Source organism: Ovis aries, chromosome 25, assembly GCF_016772045.2.
Source record: "Ovis aries strain OAR_USU_Benz2616 breed Rambouillet chromosome 25, ARS-UI_Ramb_v3.0, whole genome shotgun sequence".
In the NCBI taxonomy this organism is placed as follows: domain Eukaryota; kingdom Metazoa; phylum Chordata; class Mammalia; order Artiodactyla; family Bovidae; genus Ovis; species Ovis aries.
The window spans coordinates 28,306,228-28,329,835 of record NC_056078.1 but is presented as its reverse complement, the minus strand read 5'-3'; the positions used below and the strand labels follow the sequence as shown (position 1 = coordinate 28,329,835).

Below are 23,608 nucleotides of genomic sequence, written 5' to 3'. Positions count from 1 at the left end.
TCAGCAGTCTTACATAGAAATAATATACCATTCTAACTTATCCTATGAAACGATGGATTTATCTATACAGTGATATCTTGTGTGGTTTTGCTCCTAGTCAGCCTTGATAAGACTGCCTAATGTAATGTTTTAGTCTATTTAAGAAATATTAAAAATGCATAAAGACTTTAAATAGATTTTGGCTTTATAACATTAATTTTTTTAAATACTAAAATGTGTCTGTAAATATCCCTTTGTTTATTGTATATCTGTATTATATATTTATACTCAGTTTACCAGAATACTAAAAAGGTAATAGGCCAAAAATAATACAGTTCAAGCCTTGGAAACATAGGTTTCTTTGTTCAGCTTTAGGGCTTTTCAGATCCTTTTTATGATGATTATGATATACTTTGTTTCTCAACATTAATTGATCATAGAACCCTTTTTAAAGGAGTATCGTGGTACTAGTGTTCAGTTGAATGCTGGTGTATATAGAAGGATTTAGTACATTTATGGAGTAATTTTAAGTGAAAGCATTTGAATAGTGTTTAACTTTTCTCTACTACTGATAAACTTAGGCTGGGTTTTATGTTTTGATATTGATGACTTCTTGATATTTGGTGATTTACTGTTGAGAGCCTAACCTCTACCAGCAAATAAGTAGATCTCAGCTATGTTGACACTTTTGATAAGTTCATGGATTCCCAGAGAACATGTTTACTTTTGCTTTGATCTAATGAATACATACAAATTAGACTCATGAAACATTTCACATCTAAATATTTTAGTGTATATCATTTAAAGATAAGGACTTTTAAATGACCACAATACCATTATCATGATATTTCCAATATCATTAGTAGTTCCATAATATCATTAAGTACCTAGTCAGTGTTCAGATTTCCAGTAGTGAGCAGATATTTTTTACTGCCCTTAGAAACTCTTAAATAAGAGAGCAAAGTAGAACTGTAGTTATGAAACAGAAGTCTGTTAATTTGCCCTTTTGTTGAGGTGACACACGTGTAAACTCAGCCCAAAATCAAAGGAGTATGCTTTTTCTCAGAACAGTTAAACTGGTCTTATCATCATATAAAAGATATATTTAAAACCTTGTATTTGATTCTTGGTAAATGAAGAATGAGAATAAACACAAATCATTATTAGTTCTACTTTATAATATGAAATACTTGTTTAATCAAGAGAAGAATCAGCAATGGCATAACATTGGATTGGCCAAAACATCCATGTGGGGTGGTTTTTTTTTTTTTGGTAAGATCTTTTTGGTCAACCCCATATTTAGTTAATGTGATACATAGGTGATTGAAAAGTACATTTGTTGATTTTTGCCGACTTTAATACCTGCTACTAAAAGCACCTGGCTTCTTTGTTTAATAACTAATTTTCTCTTTTTCAGAGCTACTGCTTTTCATCTTAAAAAAATAAAACACCTAAATTTTTAAAAATTGGGAGGTACTTGGGTACTGGTTAGGTTTTTTTCTTTAAGAAACTTTTCTGGGTTCTTCCCAGTTACTTTGTGAAGTTTGGAGCAGGGTTGGTCATTCATTTCATATTTCTATAATCATTTTATTATTTTTTTCATATTTATAAGGCCTGAACTTGATTTTGATGAGAGAAGGGTTAAAGAGAAACCTCACCATCTCACCAGAAAAGAATCATTAATAAATCTTTAAAAATTCTGAAGGTCCTGTTTGATGCAGAGTATTTGCAGAGTGCTATTTCTTTTGCATGTTCTTCCTCAAGTACTCTGTCTATACACCAGCATGATTATTGCTTCTTGTCTTCATAGGAACAAGCATTAAAAATATTATTGCTCTAATATATTTATAATTTTTTAAACTTCTTGTTCAGACTCCTCGGAGACAGAAAAAACTCTTCTGTCGCTACCATGATGGAAACCGGAACCCTAAGTTTATTCTGGCTCCAGCCAAACAGGAGGATGAGTGGGACAAGCCTCGTATTATCCGCTTCCATGATATTATTTCTGATGCAGAAATTGAAATTGTTAAAGATCTAGCAAAACCAAGGGTAAATAATTTTTTCCTTTTTTTCTCTCCTCAATTTACCTGTGTTTCAGCTTTTTCTTTGTAAGATTATAAAAATGATAATTGACATGACAATAACCCCATAGATAGTTTTAGATATTATTGTTGCAAACTAATGGAATTAACTAAGCTCTACTTATACCAGTTTTTCTCTTTTTGTTATCAACACATATTACATACTTTGTATGTAACCTTGCAACTGGGTTTTAAGCACTGAATTATGAAAATCATAGGTGATATTTTTATTCACACTTAACAGATTTGTGTTTCAGCATTTTCCTGAAAAAATTTCTGTGTACTTTGGTGCCCTTTAATCTCAGAGACTAATCAAAGGCCAACTTTTTATATATAACTTCTATAGTTTTATCTGAAATAATACGTGAAGTATTTTTATTCCTGTCTAGGTACATTATTACTTGGAGAATATCATTGGGCACGAACATCCTGCTAATCTGAAATAATGACATCATCGTTTTCTGGCTTCAGCCTACATCATTTATCTTAATAAGAAAGAATTTATTATAAACACAATCCTATAAGCTTTAGAGTTTAGCATAGAAATTCATCTTTGGTGAGCAAGAATGACCTTTATGCTCTTGCCTTTTTCCCCATCAGCTTGTTCTTAAAATCTGTTTGGTCTTTTTGACAGCAAAATACAAACTATGATTATTTTCATAAAGAGGCTGTTAAGTAAACCCTAGAAATATTTTTGCTCACTTACTATACAGGAACTGGAAAATTTTTCTGTAAAGGTCCAGATAGTAAATCTTTTTAGGTTTTGCAGGCTGTACAGTCTATTATAACTACTCACCTCTGCTGTTGTAATGCAAAAGCAGTCATAGAAAATACATAAACGAGTATGGCTATATTCCAGTGAAACTTTTATTTCTAGAAGCAAGTGGCTAGATGAATTCAGCCCATGGACCACAGTTTGCTGTTCCTTGTCTGGATATCTATACTGCGGAATAAACTTGAAATCAGAATGTTTGTTGCTGTTAAGTTTTACTACTTTTCCAAATGAGTACTTTTTGTTTTTTTATTAAAGATTATGAGCTTCTCTGGTGGCTCAGATGGTAAAGAATTTGCCTGCAATGCAGGAGACTCAGGTTCAATCCCTGGGCTGAGAAGATCTCCTGGAGAAGGGCATGGCAACCCACTCCAGTATTTTAAATGAAAAGACTTGTCTAATATGTATGGGTGTTGTCCAAGGGAGCTCTTATAAATCTTTTAAAGAGATAAAAGATAGTGATGTCCTATTCTGTCATTTTTTTTAAATTTTAGTCTATTATTTGTGTCAGTAAACCAAAATTATTGTGGTAGAATATTAAATAAGAATTCATTTCCGCTTGGAGACTGTCTTATATCTCTGAGTTTGGAGACCTCAGTCTTAAAAGGGATGCCTCAATTAGATTATTTGATCAAAAAATACAATGACAAGGAAAATTTTATATTCTTGTTAACCTCCAAACCATCTTTCATTTTTAGAAAAAAGTTTAAAATCATTATCTTGGCTGACATCTCTTTCTGTGTTGTTGTTTTTTTTTTTAAATAACATGAGTTCTTTTCATCAATCTTTGTGCTCAGTCTAAGATTATTTCACTATTTATCTGAAATACATGAGCAAATATCTTGAAGGAAGAAAAGATTGACTTTGAAGCTGATTTTTTCTTTTTATTTTTTTATTGAAGGATAATTGCTTTACAGAATTTTTTTGTTTTCTGTCAAACATCAAGATGAATCAGCCATAGGTATATATATATGCCTTCCCTTTTGAACCTCCCTCCCATCTCCCATACCATCCCACCCCTCTAGACTGATACAGAGCCCCTGTTTGAGTTTCCTGAGCCATACAGCAAATTCCCATTGGCTATCTATTTTACATATGGTCGTGTAAGTTTCTTCCATACGTCTCATCCTCTCCTCCCATCTCCCCTTGTTCATAAGTCTATTCTCTATGTCTGTTTCTCCATTTCTGCCCTGTAAATAAATTCTTCAGAACCATTTTTCTAGATTGCATATATATGTGTTAGAATATGATATTTATCTTTCTCTTTCTGACTCACTTCACACTGTATGATAGGTTCTAGGTTCATCCACCTCATCAGGATTGACTCAAATGTGTTCCTTTTTAATGGCTGAATAATATTTCATTGTGTATATGTACCACAACTTCTTTATCCATTCATCTGTCAATGGACATCTAGGTTGCTTCCATGTTCTAGCTATTGTACAATAGTGCTGCAATTAACAATGGGATACATGTGTATTTTTCAATTTTGGTTTCCTCAGGGTATATGCCTAGGATTGGGATTGCTGGGTCATATGGGTGGTTTTATTCCTAGTTTTTTAAGGAATCTCCATACCATCTTCCATAGTGGCTGTATCAATTTATATTCCCACCAACAGTACAAGAACATTCCCTTTTATCCACACCCTCTCCAGTGTTTCTTGTTTGTAGACTTTTTGATGATGGCCATTCTGACCGGTGTGAGGTGATATCTCATCATAGTTTTGATTTGCATTTCTCTAATAATGAGTGATGTTGAACATCTTTTCATGTGTTTGTTAGCCATCTGTATGTCATCTTTGGAGAAATGTCTGTTTAGGTCTTTTTCCCACTTTTTGATTGGGTTGTTTGTTTTTCTGGCATTGAGTTGTATGAGCTGCTTGTATATTTTGGAAATTAATCCTTCACCAGGATTAATTTGGTATTATTTTCTCCTATTCTGAGGGTTGTCTTTTCACCTTGCCTATAGTTTCCTTTGCTGTGCAAAAGCTTTTAAGTTTAATTAGGTCCCACTTGTTTGCTTTTGTTTTTATTTCCTTTCCTCTAGGAGGTGAGTCATAGAGGATCTTGCTTTGATTTATGTCACTGAGTGTTCTGCCTATGTTTTCCTCTAAGAGTTTTATAGTTTCTGGTCTTACATAAAGATCTTTAATCCATTTTGAGTTTATCTTTGTGTATGGTGTTAGAAAGTGTTCTAATTTCATTCTTTTACATGTAGCTGTCCCGTTTTCCCAGCACCATGTATTGAAGAGGGTGTCTTTGCCCCATTGTATATTCATGCCTCCTTTGTCAAAAATAAGGTACCCATAGGTGCATTGGTTTATTTCAGGGCTTTCTATCTTGTTTCATTGGTCTGTATTTCTGTTTTTGTGCCAGTACCTTACTGTCTTGATGACTGTAGCTTTGTAGTATAATCTGAAGTCAGGAAGGTTGATTCCTCCAGCTCCATTTTTTTTTCTCAAGACTGCTTTGGCTATTCAGGGTCTTCTGTGTTTCCATATGGACTGTGAAATTTTTGTTCTAGTTTTGTGGAAAATGCCATTGGTAATTTGATAGGGATCACACTGAATCTGTAGATTGCATTTGGTAGTATAGTCATTTTCACAATATTGATTCTTCCTGCCCAGGAACATGGAATATCTCTCCATCTGTTTATGTTGTCTTTCTTTCATCAATGTCTTACAATTTTTTGTGTACAGTTCTTTTGTCTCCTTAGGTAGGTTTATTCCTAGATACTTAATTCTTTTTGTTGCAATGGTGAATGGGATTGATCCCTTAATTTCTCTTTCTGATTTTTCAGTTAGTATATATAAATGCAAGTGATTTCTATGTATTGATATTGATATTAACTTTGCTAAGTTCACTGATTAGGTCTAGTAATTTTCTGATACTATCTTTAGTGCTTTCTATGTATAGAACCATGTCATCTGCAAACATTGAGAGCTTTACTTCTGTTCTGATCTGGATGCCTTTTATTTCTTTTTCTTCTCTGATTGCTGTAGCTAGGACTTCTAGAACTATGTTGAATAATAGTGGTGAAAGTGGACACCCTTGTCTTGTTCCTTATCTTAGGGGGAGTGATTTCAGTTTTTCACCACTGTGAATAGTGTTCGCTATAGACTTATCATATATGGCCTTTACTATGTTGAGGTGGGTTCCTTCTGTGCCCATTTTTTGAAGAGTTTTAATCATAAATGGGTGCTGAATTTTGTCAAAGGCTTTTTCTGCATTTATTGAGATTATCATATAGTTTCTATCTTTCAATTTGTTAATATGGTATATCACATTGATTGATTTGCATATATTGAAGAATCCTTGCATTACTGAAATAAACCCAACTTGATCATGAACTTTTGGATGTATTGGTGAATTCTGTTTGCTAAAATTTTGTTGAGGATTTTTACATCTATGTTCATCAGTGATATTGGCCTGTAGTTTTCTTTTTTGTGTGTTGTCCTTGTCTGGTTTTGGTATCAGAGTGATGGTGGCCTAGTAGAATGAGTTTGGAGGTGTTCCTTCCTCTGCAATTTTTTGCAAGTTTTAGAAGGATAGGCATTAGCTCTTCTCTAAATGTGTGATAGAATTCTCCTGTGAAGCTATCTGATCCTGGGCTTTTGTTTTTTGGGAGATTTTTGATCACAGCTTCAATTTCTTCTTGGTTCAGTCGTGGAAGATTGAACTTTTCTAAGAATCTGTCCATTTCTTCCAGGTTATCCATTTTATTGCCGTATAGTTGTTCATAATGGTCTCTTATAATCCTTTGTATTTCTATAGTGTCTGTTGTAACCTCTCCTTTTTCATTCTTAGTTTTGTTGGTTTGAGTCTTCTCTTTTTTTCTTGATGAGTCTGGCTAAAGTTTTGTCAGTTTTATCTTCTCAAAGAACCAGCTTTTAGTTTTATTAATCTTTACTATTGTTTCTTTCATTTCTTTTTCATTTATTTCTGCTCAGATCTTTATGATTTCTTTTCTTCTACTAATTTGGTGTTTTTTGGTTCTTTTTCCAGCCGTTTTAGGTGTAAAGTTAGGTAGTCTATTCGATGTTTTTCTTGTTTCTTGAAGTAGGATTGTATTGCTATAAACTTCCCTCTTAGAACTACTTTTGCTGCATCTCATAGGTTTTGAGTTGTCATGTTTTCATTGTCATTTGTTTCTAGAAATTTTTTGATTTCCCTTTAGATTTCTTCAGTAACCTGTTGGTTATTTAGAAGTGTGTTGTTTAATCTCCATGTGTTTGTGTTTCTTACAGTTTCTTTTTCTTGTAATTGATACCTAGTCTCATAGTGTTGTGGTTGGAGAAGATGCTTGATACTATTTCAGTTTTCTTAAATTTACTGAGGCTTGATTTGTGATCCAAGATGTGGTCTGTCCTGGAGAATGTTCCATGTGCATCTGAGAAGAAGGTGTATTCTTCTGCATTTGGATGGAATGTCCCGGAAGTATTGATGAGATTCATCACATCTAATATATCATTTAAAACTTATCTTTCCTTGTTAATTTTCTGTTTTGATGACCTGTTCATTGGTGTGAGTGGGGTGTTAAAGTCTCCTCCTATTATTGTGTTACTGTAGGGTTCTCCTTTTGTGTCTGTTATTGTTTGTCTTATGTATTGAGGTGCTCCTATGTTGGGTGTGTAGATATTTACAATTGTTATGTCTTCCTCTTGTTTGATCCCTTTATCATTATGTAGTGTCCTTCCTTATCTCTTGTAATATTCTCTAAGGTCTGTTTTTTTCTGATATGAGGATTGCTACTTCAGCTTCCTTTTGCTTCCTATTTGCATGGAATATATTTTCCCATCCCCTCACTTTCAGTATGTGTCTTTAGGTCTGAAGTGGGTTTCTTGTAGACAGCATATATATGGGTCTTGCTTTTGTAACCATTCAGCTAGTCTTTGTCTTTTGGTTGGAGCATTTAATCCATTTACATTTAAAGTAATTATTGATATATATGTTCCTATTGCCATTTTCTTAATTGTTTGGAGTTGATTTTGTAGATCTTTATCCTTCTCTTGGTTTTTTGACTGTTAACTCTGTTTAACATTTGTTGTGAAGCTGGTTTGGTGGTACTGCATTCTCTTTAACTCTTGCTTGTCTGGAAAGCTTTTTATTTCTCCATCAGTTTTGAGTGAGATCCTTGCTGGGTACAGTAATCTTGGTTGTAGATTTTTCCCTTTCAGTACTTAAAATATATCCTGCCATTCCCTTCTGGCCTGCAGAGTTCCTGCTGAAAGATCAGCTGTTAAGCATATGGGGTTTCCTTTGTATGATACTTGTTGCTTCTTCCTTGCTGCTTTTAATGTTCTTTCTTTGTGTTTAGTCTTTGTTAGCTTGATTAGTATGTGTCTTGGCATGTTTCTCCTTGGGTTTATCCTGTATGGGACTCTTTGAGCCTCTTGGACTTGATTGACTATTTCCTTTTCCATGTTGGGGAAATTTTCAACTATAATCTCTTCAAAAATTTTCTGATACACTTTCATTTTCTCTTCTTCTTCTGGGACCCCTATAATTCAAATGTTGGTGCTTTTGATATTGTCCCAGAGGTCTCTGAGACTATCCTCAGTTTTTTTTTGTTCTTCTTACTTTATTCTGCTCTTCAGAAGATATTTCCACCATTTTATCTTCCAGCTCACTGATTCATTCTTCTGCTTCAGATATTCTGCTATTGATTCCTTCCAGAGTATTTTTAATTTCAGTAATTGTCTCATTTGTCTCTGAATGTTTATTCTTTAATTCTTCTAGGTCTTTGTTAATTGATTCTTGCAGTTTCTCCATTTTGTTTTCAAGGTTTTTGATCATCTTTACTATCATTATTCTGAGTTTTCAGGGAGTTTGCCTGTTTCCTCTTCATTTATTTGGGCTTCTGTGTTTCTAATTTGTTCCTTCATTTGTGTAGTATTTCTCTGCCTTTTCTTTTTTTTTTTAACTTATTGTGATTGAGATCTCCTTTTCCCAACTACAAGGCTGAATTGTTTCTTCCTTTTGGTCTGCCCTCCTAAGGTTGGTCCAGTGGTTTGTGTAAGCTTCATATAGGGTGAGATTTGTGCTGAGTTTTTGTTTGTTTTTCCTGTGATGGGCTAGGCTGAGTGAGGTGGTGATCCTGTCTGCTGATGATTGGGTTTGTATTTTTGTTTTGTTTGTTGTTTAGATGAGGCATCCTGCACAGGGCACTCCTGGTGGTTAGGTGATACCAGGTCTTGTATTCAAGTGGTTTCCACTGTGTGAGTTCTCACTATTTGACACTCTCTAGGGTTAGTTCTCGGGGAAGGCAATGGCACCCCACTCCAATACTCTTGCCTGGAAAATCCCATGGATGGAGGAGCGTGGTGGGCTGCAGTCCATGGGGTTGCTAGGAGTCAGACACGACTGAGCGACTTCACTTTCACTTTTCACTTTCATGAATTGGAGAAGGAAATGGCAACCCACTCCAGTGTTCTTGCCTAGAGAATCCCAGGGACCCGGGAGCTTGGTGGGCTGCCGTCTATGGGGTTGCACAGAGTCAGACACGACTGAAGCGACTTAGTAGTAGTAGGGTTAGTTCTCTGGTAGTCTAGGGTCTTGGAGTCAGTGCTCCTACCCCATAGGCTCAGGGCTTGTTCTTGGGATTTGTGTGGCTCTGTAGATTCTTTTCCTCTGGTCGGGTTCTCCTGTTCACCCTCAGCTGGTATTCTGCATGCACTTCTGTGTCTGAAGGTGTGCTCCTGATTTATCCACGGAGAAAGATGTACTCCCCGTCCACCTACTCCGCCATCTTCTCTTCAAACTGATTTTGAACATTAGCTTTGCAAGCATTTCCATCACTGAAAAAAATTAAAACAAAAGTTTGTAATGAGTTATTGAATGCATATAACGATTCTTGTAACTATAAATTAACTTCAAATTTTAGAAATTTCTTTTCCTATTTCACATCCTGTAACCTTTCAAAGAAATTTAATTCCCAGTCTGTTTTGTGTACACTCCATTCATGCAAAAAAAATTTTTTTTATTATAAAAAATTTAAAAGTCAACTGGCTTTCAAGGCTCAACACAGGTGACTGGAAGTCTATGGAGTTATTTTCTCTTTTTAGCCTCCTTTGTGTAAAAATCCCAGATTTCTGACTGATTGGATAAATGTGATTCATTTTTTTTTTGTTTTGTAATGCACCTATTTTGATGGTTGGCTTCACAGCTGAGGCGAGCCACCATTTCAAACCCAATAACAGGAGACTTGGAGACGGTACATTACAGAATTAGCAAAAGGTAAGAGATGTGTATGCTGCATATTTTGCCCTCTAATGAGTGTTTTGTACATCCTACAGGAATTATTCATTTAAGGGAAGTAGGTCATTTTCAGTCTCCAGTCAAGTCACCGCCTATTTTTAAGCATGGAAAAACTGCTTTGTGTTTCACAGGTCTTTCTCTTTAACTAGAAGTTCTGTTTTTAATATTTAATTGGTCTATTATTTTTAGGGAGTTAATATGGTTTTCATCTTTCTTCAGGTTAGGAATCAAATCAGGTTAGGCCAGTCCAGGAATTGGCCTAATACTTGTTTTCTTATTCCTTTTTCTTTTTCCTTGCCAAAGACGGGGAAAAAAAAAGGCAGCAGCCTGGATTAATCTGGGAGTAGTCTTTGTTTATGTAGTTCTCTCATATTCATAAATATGCTGCAGTGAATTCACATCATTCTTCATGATGATTGTGTTGGCATTTGTTCATGCATCTTATAAAATAACATTGTCATTATGGAGTAATTTGTATTTCTCCTGTTGGAGTTTTTATTTTTAAAAACTTGCTGACTTAAATGTTGGCAATGGAAAGAACAGAGTTATGCTTGAGATCTCAGTCTTCCAAATGCTATTGCTTATGAGTTTAGTTGCCTTTTACTTCACTAGAGAGATTTAACAACAGTTATAGCTTGGTGAGAGTTTTTAAAAATGAATTTAAAGAGACTACTAATTGTTCTTTTTTCAAATAATTTGAAGAACATTAAACTTCTAGATCTGAGAAAGAACCTGTGAAACCCAGTGCTATAAATCATTTACATACAGCTTCAAATGATTTAAAAAAAAAAAAGTGAAAGGACAATCTGCAACAAAAATCTGTCAACCCATTTTTTTCTTGATTTGGAAGTGGCTTTTCTTATCGCCACTTTTCTAAATGTTTCTGCTGATTTGAAACCATTGCCTACCATCCAGACCAATCTGAACCCTTCCAATCACCTGTGGCTTGGCAAAACAAAACAAAAGCCCCAAATTGCCTGCTACGTGAGTAAGCCCTTGTCCTTTCTCTTTTTTTGTAGCTGAGCCGAGCTACAGTACATGACCCTGAGACTGGAAAATTGACCACAGCCCAGTACAGAGTATCTAAGAGGTAAGGGAGTAATGGGAAGAATTTTAGTCATATTTGGACTATTTTCTTTCTTGTGAGTCTAGTTTTCATAAAACCCATCTTATGGTTTCTAAGACCTTGGCTATTAGGCATAGGTATTTGATTACTGTGCATGACTTTTCATGATCGACATGGTTATGGGGAAGTTGATAGAGGTTTTTCAAAGTGACTTGCTAGGTTTTAAAAAGCCTGCTGAGATAGCCCACACCCTACCTGGTAAGTGAATTTGTGTTCTCATGTTAAAGTAACAGACATTCCCAAAGACTCTTCATAGAACAAGGCCTAATTTAATTTGTAGTAAAGCAGGGGCTTAAAAATCTCAGGGTGACTCAGTAGCTATAGGTAGTGAGAGTGACACCTTGAAAGATTACCTAAAAAGTCCTCTGTAAGTCAGTTGGTTTCAAATTCTTTGTTTTTAACAATATTTAAGAGAATCGCCTAAATTATTGGCTGATAGGTCACGGAAATAATTTTTAATAAAAGGTCACTGTGTAACTTGTAAGTATATATAACTTAATAGAAGCTCACAAAATAAATGACGTTATTTCAACAGAACTCTTTTTCCATTTACTTATTTGTATAAATAAAGTTTCTCAGCTCTCATGAAAATAGAAGTGTCATTGAGCTGAATTCTGTCTCATTGTAGCAACAAGTAATATTTATTCACATATAATACTTAATTGAAAATAAATAAGCTTCATCTCCTTAGGAATATTTTAATATATTTTCATTTTTTATATTTGATGATTGTTTAATTATGTTCTTTAGATTGCTATTGTTCAGTCGCTAAGTCATGTCCAACTCTCTGGAACCCTATGGACTGCAGCATGTCAGGCTTCCCTGTTCTTCACTATCTCCTAAAATTTGCTCAAATTCATATCCATTGAGTCAGTGATGCTATCTCACCGTCTCATCCTCTGCCGCCTCCTTTTCTTCTTGGCCTCAAATCTTTCCCAGCATCAGGGTCTTTTCCGGTGAGTTGTCTCTTCACATTAGGTGGCCAGAGTGTTGGAGCTTCAGCTTCCAATGAATATTCAGGGTTGATTTCCTTTAGGATTGACTGATTTGACTTCCTTGTTGTCCAAGGGACTCTCAAGAGTCTTCTCCAGCACCACAGTTTGAAAGCATTATAATAACCCATTCTAGGAGACATGTTTTTTGGTTGTTTTTTTTTTTGAACAGTTAGGCCTTTATGTTATAGGAAATTTATATTTTTATCAGTTTACGTAAATATTTTGTTGTGGAGAAGTATAATGTGATGAATAAAAGACTTTAAATCATAAAAATATATCCCTCTTGGAGAGGGCTTCTCAGGCTCAGCACTATTGACATTTTGGATCAGATGACTGTTGTTTGTTGACTGACCTGAGGCTTGTAGGATATTTAGCAGCATCTCTAGTGGCTGCTGAGTGCCAGCACCCTTCTGTCACCAGTTGTGACAATAAAAAATGTCTTCAGACATTGTCACATGTCCCCTGGTAGGCAAACTTTCCACCACCATCTCTGGGAATTCTACCTCCTACCCCTGTTAAGAACCAATGTTTTAAGATAGGAATGGAATGAAAATGCATATTCAAGGGAAAAAAGGGAAGACTGATGTAAAATTTTCGAGCATTTAAAAAATGCTTCATTCATGTATTTTCTTAAGTGGATGATGATGGGCATAAAATCATCATGGTATTTAGAGTTCACTGGATAAATAAATAATCATTTTTCAGAAATTACCACTGTTTTCAGTATGACAGAATTAAATTTTTTGAAACTCTTGGGATGAAAAATTTCATTTGTCAGCTAAAAATTGTGCAAAGGAGTACATAGATTTTAACAACTAATTTAGGAGGCAGTCTAACAAAAACTAGCATTGCTCTGTAAGTCATAGCAGAAGTGCTATAAAGACTATACAGAACGCATTGATTTGTTTTCTTAATTACTTTTTTAAGGCAAAGCTTTATGTTATTTATGTATTAACCTTCAGTATCCACGCACACGTATTCTGGTATACTAACTGTCTGTCCTATACCGCTAGCTATCCCCTTGCCTCTAATCACATTCCCGCAATGTGATTTTGATGTTTGTTAACACTAATACAAGGTAAGGATTTGCAGTAAATAATTTGGATAGACATGTTAAACCATGATTGTAATGCTTCTGTACATTGTATAATAATTAACCTTCATTTGAAGTTAAGTAAGCTAATTTTCCATTTATAGAACCTTTTTGTGTCTAAAAAAATGAACTCATCTATCTTTAAAAAAATAACTAAATCCATTATATATTTTATCAGAGATTATTACATGGTTTTAGGCTTTTTTTTTTTAACTGTCATAAAGGTAGTAAGTATCTAAATTCTCCAGATTTGGATGTTTTTAGGAAGCATTTTAAAAAAATTTTATGAACTTAGTGTTTTCAAAGTAATTTTTGGAAATTTTCTATATATACAGTGGACTTTTTGACAAAATGTTCAGCCCACAGAGTCACTGGACTCTTACCAAAAGTCAAATTACTTTTGGAAAGGTGATCCAAACCTTTTTTTCCTCTCTTTGGAGCTAAATATTTCTAAACATTTTGAGCTTATTTTTAAAAATACTATAATTTCATAGCTCTGGATTTTTGAGAAAGGCACAGCCATACTTTATATTATATTTAACAGTAGAAGATACTTAGCCAGTAACATTAGACACATTGAAAGACTGAATAACACCACAGTAAATTCACACCGACTTGGCAAAGAATGCAGTGTGAGTGTGTGTTTGTGTTCAAAACAACCTAGTGAAAAAAGAATTCCATAGCACAGTGGTTTTCATTTTTACTCTAAAGGAAAAAATTTCATCAGCCCTTTAAAAAATAAAATCTTCATGTGAGAGGTCTTAACAGTTAAGGAAGGAATTTGCTCCTTGAAATGTCCAATACATTTTATATTTTAACAAATAAAAAGTTTTTACTATTTTGAAAATTTAATATCTATTGAGTCATTTTCTACCCATCACTGTAAATCTGAAATTTGGAGATTTCACAAGAGAAATAAATGAGTGTTTTATGTTTCCTTCATATTTTATCACTGGAGAAGGAAATGGCAACCCACTCCGGTATTCATGCCTGGAAAATCCCATGGACTGAGGAGCCTGGTAGGCTACAGTCCATGGGGTCACAAAGAGTTGGACACAACTGAGTGACTTCACTTTCATATTTTATACCTCTGAAGAAGGCATCTCCAATGCAAAAATAGCAGAAAAAGTTTGTGTACTGATGTCAGTTAAAGAGGTCCCCTTTTATCTGGGAACATCTGTATTTTGAAAGTCAGAAGGGAATTTCAAATATCTGTATTCTGAGACATTTCTAAGTGATTGCATCACCATCTGTGGAAGAAAAAATATGTTTCTTCTAGCAAATAGAAATTTCTTTGGGCAGAGTATGTGTAGAAATCCATTACTGTTTAAAAAACAAAATATTCACTTTATTGACTACCTGTGAACTTTTGGCAAATCATTTTTTGTCTTTCCAGTATTAAAAAAAAAAAAAAAAAACACCCTAAAATTTTACTGTGTGTGTATGTGCTCAGCTGTGTCTGATTCTTTGCAACCTCGTGGACTGTAGCCGCCAGGCTCCTCTCTCCATGAAATTTTCCAGGCAAGAATACTGGAATGGGTTGCCATTTCCTCTTCCAGGGGATCTTCCCAACTCAGGGATTGAACCTGTGTCTCCTGCATTGGCAGGCAGATTCTTTACCACCACTCCACCTCACCTTGTTACTGGAAAAGCTAATAGTTTGGCTAAATCAGAGTAATGGAATTTTAGTTTTTAAGAGATACATTCAGTTATAGGTGGTACAGTGATAAAGGAATCCATTTGTCAATGCAGGAGATACAAGAAACACAGGTTTAATCCCTGGGTTGGGAAGATCCCCTGGAGGAGGAAATGGTAACCCACTCCAATATTCTTGCCTAGAAAATCTCATGGACAGAGGAGCCTGGCAAGCTATAGTCCGTGGGGTCACAAAGAGTTGGATACAATTGAGTGAGCACACATACACACATTCAGATGTATACTCTGAGAAGACAGTTATGTGAGTTTGTAAGTCCAGTTAAAGTAATATATGCAAATAAACAGTTTATTGAGTGTGGTAGAAAAAGCTTCTTTAATTCTGATGGAATCAATATCACTTCTTGGAAGTGATTTCATTTTTTACTTTGAAGTACAGATGTCCTATAATATATTTTATTATGCTTAGGATTTAATTTACCCCATGTTAAAAAGGAGCAAATGGAGTGTAAAAATGTATTAATATTTTTACAGTTTAGAGGCCAGTGTAGATAGCTTTGAGTGATACCAAATTTTTTTTAATTAGCATAGCTTGTAACAACAACATCCTCTTCTATTGGCTATAACAGTCGTTCTCAGATTGAGATAAATGGATAGATCCAGATGGATCTATAGTGTTATTGTATAATTGTCCCACTGAGAACCAAAGGGACTGGATAAATTCCAGCTCTAGATGTTTAGCCTTTCTTTGTTAATTGTGAAGCACTTACGGAAGAGTTATTGAAAGTTTTGCCCTCTGTAACTGGCACTTTGGGCCCTGGATTATATTTTGCCTTTGCAAAAAAATCACATAGTGGTATGCAGATTACATTAATCATGTTTTCTTTTGGCAGTTTTGTAACAATCTTAATCTTCCCTTGTGGTTCAGCGGGTAAAGAATCTGCCTGCAATGCAGGAGACCTGGGTTTGATCCCTGGGTTGGGAAGATCCCCTGGAAAAGGGAAAGGCTACCCACTCCAGTATTCTGGACTGGAGAATTCCACGAACTGTACAGTCCTTGGGGTTGCAAAGAGTTGGACATGACTGAGTGACTTTCACTTAAAAACCTCCAAAGTGGTGGTGTTTTTTTGCTTTAAGCATGCATTCCTTAGTATTAGAAATACAGTCATGTAACTTGAGACTGTTTCTTCTTACTTAAATAAAGCATTCCAGTGATATTTTTTAAAGTATATAGTAAAAGGATAATGAACTTTTTTTTAATAGCAGAAACTCATTAGAAATGAAAAAAATGTTAATGTTACTCTGCATGTACAACTTAACTCTCAGGTTCCTGTCATTAAGACCAAAAGAAATATATTTTGGGTTATCTAATTATTAATGGAAAAAGGACACATAAAAAGAGTTCTGTTTTTCTCCTAGTGCTAAACTATGTTTTGTGGAAAAAACACTTTATAACTTAGTTGACATTTTCAATTATAATTGTACAAAAGATAAAGAGTGTTCTTCAAATGATTTTTTGCAGGTTACAGTAAATGCTATAATTTTACATTCTAACTCAGTTAAAGCACTGAGTACTAGAAGAATGTTGATATCTGATTATTTCATTTAATGTAGGAGTAAGACTTCTAGATCCTAAAGAACAGACAGTTAACATATTACAGTATCACTGTCTTGTTATTTTTAGTAGTGTTAAAACAACTCAGCTAATTTCAACTATCCAATAAGTCTACAATAATGTTCCTGAAGACAGATTAGCAGCAATGCTTTTAAGGATGGGATGAATAAAATGGTTTAAATGTATTCTCCAGCTTAGGAGAATCTTACTATATTTTGGAGAGGTTTCATATAAAAGTCACATTAAGTGAAATAACCTCCTATGTAGGTAGAACTCATTTTCCTCTCCAGTGACTATAGCAGTTTCTTTTAAAGCTGTGGTTATCAGTGACTGTCTGTCATCTAAGGCTTAATTTCTAAGCCTTCTATTAAGATAGTGTATGATATAGCGAGAAGTGCAAATTAAAACTTTTAAAAAATTTAAACAATTAAAGTATTTTTGCCTCTAAGATTGGCAAAGATTAAAAAGATTGATACTGTCAAGCATTTTATGAAATGGGCACTCATAAACAGTTGATAGAAGTATAAGTCACAAATATTTTTGGAGGGCAATTTGATATCATTTATCAAAATGTAAAACTCATGTAGTATCTCCACATCTAGGAAATTATCCTACAGAGATATTTACAGAAGTATGCAAAATGCATACAGAAATTTGTTATAATATTGTTTGTAATAGAGAAAAATTAGGAACAACCTTTTTTAACCAGTGCTTTATTGACAGACCTTTGTGGTCATCTTGGAATTAAAGATAATTTTAATATTAAAAATAAAAAGCAGTAATTAAAAAAAGGTGACAAATTGAAACGTAAAGTGGTATAGTTGCTGTGGAAAACAGGCTGGCAGTTCCTCACAAAGTCGAACATGGGATTATGATATGATCTAGAAATGCCACTTCTAGGTATATATCCCCCAGATTGAAAAGAGGTCTCAAACCGATTACTTGTACATCCATGTTCATAACAGCCTTATTCATGATAGTCAACAGGTAGAGGCAATTCAAGCATCTATTAGTGGATGAATGGATAAATAAAATGTGCTATTAACAAATTATGGACTGTATTCAGCCTTTAGAAGGATTGAAATTCTGATACATGCTGTAACATGGATGAACTTTGAGGATATTATATTAAGTGAAATAAGCCAGGCACAAAAGGACAAATATGGTATGATTCCACTTACAGGAGGTATCTAGAATAGGCAAATTCATACAGACAAAAAGTGGACTAGAGGTTACCCAGGACTGGGAGGAGAAGGAAGTGGCAAATTGTTGTTTCAGAGTATACAGAATTTCAGTGTGGGATGGAGAAAAAAGTTTGGAAATACAGAGTGGTGATGCTTGTGCAACTTTGTGAATGTATTTAACACCCCTGAATTGCACTCTTAAAAGTGGTTAAAATGGTTAATTTTATGTTGTATATTTTTTACCACAATAATTTTTTTAAAAATGAGGTAGCATTATGTGTATTAACTGGGAAACATGTCAGAAGTATTTTTAGGGAGAAAAAAGTATATGTGTATATTAAGGTGTAAGGTTGAAGGGTGGATTTTTTTTTTTTTAATTCTCTCAGTAAGTTTGTTTACACACAGGGAAAAGCTATTGAGAGGATATATATCTATTTGTTAGTAGTGTTTTGAGACTAGGAAAGGGACTTCATATACTTTTATACTCTTCAAAATTTTTATAATAAATATTTCTTTAAAAAATAGCTTTATTGAGGGACTTGCCTTGCAGTCCAGTGGTTAAGACTTCGAGCTCCCAATCCAGGAGGCATGGGTTCAGCCCCTGGTTGGAGAACTAAGATCCTGCAAGCTGCTTGGTGTCCCCCCAAAACAGCTTTATTGAACTATATACCATACATTTCACCCATTTGAAGTGTATAAGTCAGTGGTTTTTAGTATAGAGAATTGTGCCTCCATCACCACAGTTAATTTTAGAACATTTTCATTACCCCAAAGGTAAGGTTTATACTCCTCAGCCATAACTACCCAATCCTTAATCCCCTACCTGCCCCAACCCTGGGCAACCACTAATCTACTTTCTGTTTTTAATGGATTTGCCTATCCTGAATATTTTGTGTAAATGGAATCATAAACGTGACCTTTTAGTGTCTGGCTTCTTTTGCTTAGCATGTTTTCAGGGTATGGTTGAGCAATATTCTTTTGTATAGATATGCCACATTTTATCTATCTTTTGATAGATATTTGGGTTATTTCTACTTTTTGGCTATTATGAATAATGCTGTTCTGAAATTCAAGTCTTTTGAAATACAGCTTATTTTGATGATGTCCTGTTTGTTGTTGTTTCTACTTTCGGGGGCATAGCTAAAACAATGACTAAGGTCACAGAGATACACATTGTGTTTTTTTCCAAAAAGTTTTGTAATTTTAGCTCTTATATTTAGATCTTTAATCCCTTCTGAGTTAATTTTTTTTTTATTATAATGTGAATGAGGTAGGGGGTTCATCTTCTTTCTTTTGCACATGGTTATCCTGTGTCCCAGAACCATTTGTTGACTATAACAATTTGTTATAGTCTTGTTAAGTAAACAAGCATATTATAATGTTGACTATAACAAGCTTTTACAATTCTAAAACCATAAAGTGAAAGATTAGACTGATAGTTTGCTAAAATGGTAAAAGTGAAGGTGTTCTTGATAACAGGAGTCTTCAGGCTAAAGAGTTAGTAAGCAAGGAATACCTGGAGAATGCATGAGCGAGGAGAAGAGTTTCAAGAGGGATGAACATTGTGAAACTTTACTAAAAGCCCAAATAACTGAGAAAAATCAGAAAATCTTGTTAGATTTAATAACAGTAGGATTATGGGTGATGTTAGCAAGAGCAGTTTCGATGGAGTGATAGAGATTAAATCTAGATTGGAATGGTTTGGGAAGTGAGTCTGTGAAAAGGTTGACCTGAAGAGGGAGGAGAAAGAAGTTGGTAGCTGGAGAGAGAAAGAATTGAGGAAAAGAATTTGAAATTTTTGCTTATTTGTTTAATGGCAGAGTCTTAAGCACTGTTAAAATCTGTGGGAGGAATTACTGAGAATGAATGTTGATTATGTGAGAGAGAGAAGGGCTAATCAATGATTCATGATTCCTGAAATGGCAGGAGATAATAGAATCTAAGGCGAAGGATTGGCCTTAGATAATGGAGAGAAATCTCTTGGAACTGGAATGAACTAGAATGAACTGTGTATCAGGAACAGATTGTATGGTTTCTGTTTTGTCTTCTAAGTAGGAGATATGTTGTTCACTGAGTGAAGGGGAAGTCATGGGTAGGCTGGCGTTCAGAATAAAGGAGAGGGTAAGGCCCATTTAGAGTTAGCGTTCATGAATTTTTAGTGGAATGTATTTGCCTTATTTCATTATTTTCTCCAGTAGAATTTGGTAATACAGGTATAAGCTTGGAGAAAAGAAATTCATTCAGGATTGTCTTTTTGCCAAAGAGTTGAATTTAGGCTTTTATCAAGAATGCTGTTGAAGGACTTCCCTGGTGGTCCAATGGACGCCACGCTTCCATTGCAGGTGGCATGAGTTCAGTCCCTGTTTGGGAAACTAAGATCTTGCAGCCATGGCACTACTAAAAAAAACTGCTGATGCTGTAGAAATGATGGACCATAGCTTGATGAGAGAAGTGAAGAAAGAAAAAGTCTGTTAGACGGGAAAAAAGCCTACATAAAGGAGAGGGTTGAATTCTGCAGTACCGTTTTATTTAACTATAATTTCCATACCATAAAATTCATCCTTTAAAGTGTACAGTTCAGTGGTTTTCAGTCTTTTTAGCTGTGCAGTCATCACCATTATCTAATTCCAGAACATTTTCACCACCCAAAAGGAAATCCTGTACCCATTAGCAACCATTCCTTAATTCCCCCTTCCCCTGGCAACCACTAATCTACTCTCTATAGATTTACCTGGACATTTCATGTAAATGGAATCACAATGTGTGACCTTTTGTGTCTGATTTATCTTTAACATAATGGTTCATCCATGTTGTGGTATGTATCAGTACTTCCTTTTCATGACACAATAATCCATCTTATGGATATATCACATTTTATGTATCTGCCCATCAGTTGATGGACATTTGGATTATTTCCACTTTTTTGCCATTAACAATGCTACTGTGAACATTTGTGCACAAGTTTTGGTATGAACACACATTTTAATTTCTCTTGGATAACAAACTGAGGCATGGAATTACTAGGTCACTCTATGTTTAACAATTTGAGGAACTGCCAAAGTGTTTTCCAGAGTACTGCACTAGTTTACATTCCTACCAGTAATATATGAGGGTTCTGATTACTTCACATCATCACCAACACTTGTTGTTGTCCATCTTTTTGATTATAGCCATCCTACTGTGTGTGCTGGGTATCTTTTAAAAACTTTTTCATTTATACAATCAGTACATGAATTATTTTCCTTATAAAGTATTAGCATTATATAAATCAAGCTAAAATCCCTAACCTCCACCCTGGCCAGTTCCTATACCTTACCTAGAAGGGACAGTTGTTTTCAGTTTTACATATATATTTGTTTGGTATATATATATTTTTCAAAATTAACAAGAAATTCTCAGTGTAGATAGTCCTTTATAGCCTTCTTACATTAACCCACCTGTTTTCATGAAAACTCTGTAATAAATGATATTAATTTTTTCCCTTTCCAACCTCCAGCTGTTGAATGTAACATCCTTTAACATCAGTAAAAACCATATCAAAGAAGCAAATCAACTAAGTGATTATAGATAACACCATAATATTATGGCTGTATATTATGGCTTTTAAAATGGCCTTTATGTATTGAAACTTAATCAGTAAAACTAGTATTTTCTTCATGTTTTTAGTGCCTGGCTGTCTGGCTATGAAAACCCTGTGGTGTCACGAATTAATATGAGAATCCAAGATCTAACAGGACTAGATGTCTCCACAGCAGAGGAGTTACAGGTAGGTAATCCCATTATTCTTAAACTTCTTCAAAAGATGCTGCACATAGAGAACTCTGCTCAATGTTATGTGGCAGCTTGGAGGGGAGGGGAGTTTGGGTAAGAATGGATACATGTATATGCATGGCTGAGTCCCTTTGCTATCCATCTCAAATTATCACAACACTATTAATTGGCTATACTCCAATACAAAATAAAAAGTTAAAAAAAATTTTTTTTTAAAGATGCTTCAGATGAGATTTTTCTGTCACTGTACCGACAGTATTCAATTCACAATATACTTTGTGACTGTAAAAGTGAATATATAGTGAAACCATGTACACCGATCTTAATAATCAGTGGGAAAACTTGAAATTGTCCTAAGACCTTTAAAATTTTTTCTCAAAACATTAAAAACTCTTACTGTTGAGTATAAATTTCTAGGGAAATGAAAAATATGTAATACTAATATTAGTACACTGTTTTGCATAAATAATTTTTTCTTTCTGTTTTCTATTCATCTACCATAAAATTTACCTGATTTTAGTATTCACATGGTTGTACATCATCACCACTATTTTCATCACATCAAAAGAAACTCCATTTAAGTAATAACTCTCCATTCCCTTGCTCTAGTGCGCCTGGCAACTGCTTCTCTACTTTCTATGAATTTGCCTATTCTAGATATTTCATATAAATGGAGTAATACAATATGTGGTTTGGTATATTTGGGTTATTTCACTTAACAATGTTTTTAAGCTATATATTTGTTGTAGCATGAATCAGCACTTCATGCTTTTTCTTGTCTGAATAATACTCTCTTGTTGGATATACCACATTTTATTTATCAGTTGAAGAACATTTGTTTCCACTCTGTATATTATGACTAAACATTTGTCTACAAATATTTGAACAGACAACATTTAAATTCCTCTTGGGTACATATCTACTTAAGGAAGTGTGCTGCGTCATGTGTTATCCTTAATATTTGAGGAGCTGACAAACTGTTTTCCCAAATGGCCAAGTGCTTTTACGATCCCACTGGCAATGTACAGGGTTCCATTTTTGTCACATCTTTGCCAACACTTGTTCTTGCCCATTTTTAAAAATTAAGGTTATTCTAATATGTTTGAAATGCTATTTCATTATGGTTTTTATTTGCATTTCTCTGGAAAACCACTAGACCATTCAGGTATGACCTAAATCAAATCCCTTATGATTATACAGTGGAAGTGAGAAATAGATATAAGGGACTAGATCTGATAGAGTGCCTGATGAACTATGGATGGAGGTTCGTGACATTGTACAGGAGACAGGGATCAAGGCCATCCCCAAAAAAAAAAAAATGCGAAAAAGCAAAATGGATATCTGAGGAGGCCTTACAAATAGCTGTGAAAAGAAGAGAAGCGAAAAACAAAGGAGAAAAGGAAAGATACACCCATTTGAATGCCGAGTTCCAAAGAATAGCAAGGAGAGATAAGAAAGCCTTCCTCAGTGATCAATGCAAAGAAATAGAGGAAAACAATAGAATGGGAAAGACTAGAGATCTCTTCAAGAAAATTAGAGATACCAAGGGAACATTTCATGCAAAGATGGGCTCAATAAAGGACAGAAATGGTAGGGACCTAACAGAAGCAGAAGATATTAAGAAGAGGTGGCAAGAATACACAGAAGAACTGTACAAAAAAGGTCTTCACGACCTGGATAATCACGATGGTGTGAACACTCACCTAGAGCCAGACATCCTGGAATGTGAAGTCAAGTGGGCCTTAGAAAGCATCACTACGAACAAAGCTAGTGGAGGTGATGGAATTGCAGTTGAGCTATTTCAAATCCTAAAAGGTGATGCTGTGAAAGTGTGGTGCTCAATATGTCAGCAAATTTGGAAAACTCAGCAGTGGCCACAGGACTGGAAAAGGTCAGTTTTCATTCCAATCCCAAAGCAAGACAATCCAAAGAATGTTGCCAAAGAATGTTCAAACTACCACACAATTGCAGTCATCTCACATGCTAGTAAAGTAATGCTCAAAATTCTCCAGCTCAGGCGTCAACAATACGTGAACCATGAACTTCTAGATGTTCAAGCTGGTTTTAGAAAAGGCATAGATC

General features: G+C 34.7%; 1 protein-coding gene and 1 long non-coding RNA gene across 7 annotated transcripts in view; one reads left to right on the top strand and one right to left on the bottom strand.

Annotated features, from left to right (window-relative positions):
• Window positions 1-23,608, top strand: part of P4HA1 (prolyl 4-hydroxylase subunit alpha 1) — a 94,475-nt gene that overhangs the window by 53,158 nt on the left and 17,709 nt on the right. For 3 of the 6 annotated variants that reach the window (XM_060406654.1, XM_060406657.1, XM_060406656.1), the window contains 3 exons: window positions 1,852-2,028; window positions 11,109-11,179; window positions 21,422-21,525. In XM_060406654.1, the coding sequence (XP_060262637.1) occupies window positions 1,852-2,028; window positions 11,109-11,179; window positions 21,422-21,525 (352 nt within the window). Of the gene's footprint in view, window positions 1-1,851; window positions 2,029-9,997; window positions 10,069-11,108; window positions 11,180-21,421; window positions 21,526-23,608 lie in introns of all 6 variants that reach the window. The other 3 variants (XM_060406655.1, XM_060406659.1, XM_060406658.1) reach the window with 1 other exon arrangement.
• Window positions 7,328-23,608, bottom strand: part of LOC132658647 (uncharacterized) — a 28,702-nt gene continuing 12,421 nt past the window's right edge. The window contains exon 2 of the long non-coding RNA XR_009598539.1: window positions 7,328-9,629. This is a non-coding gene — a long non-coding RNA (uncharacterized LOC132658647). The remainder of the gene's footprint in view (window positions 9,630-23,608) is intronic.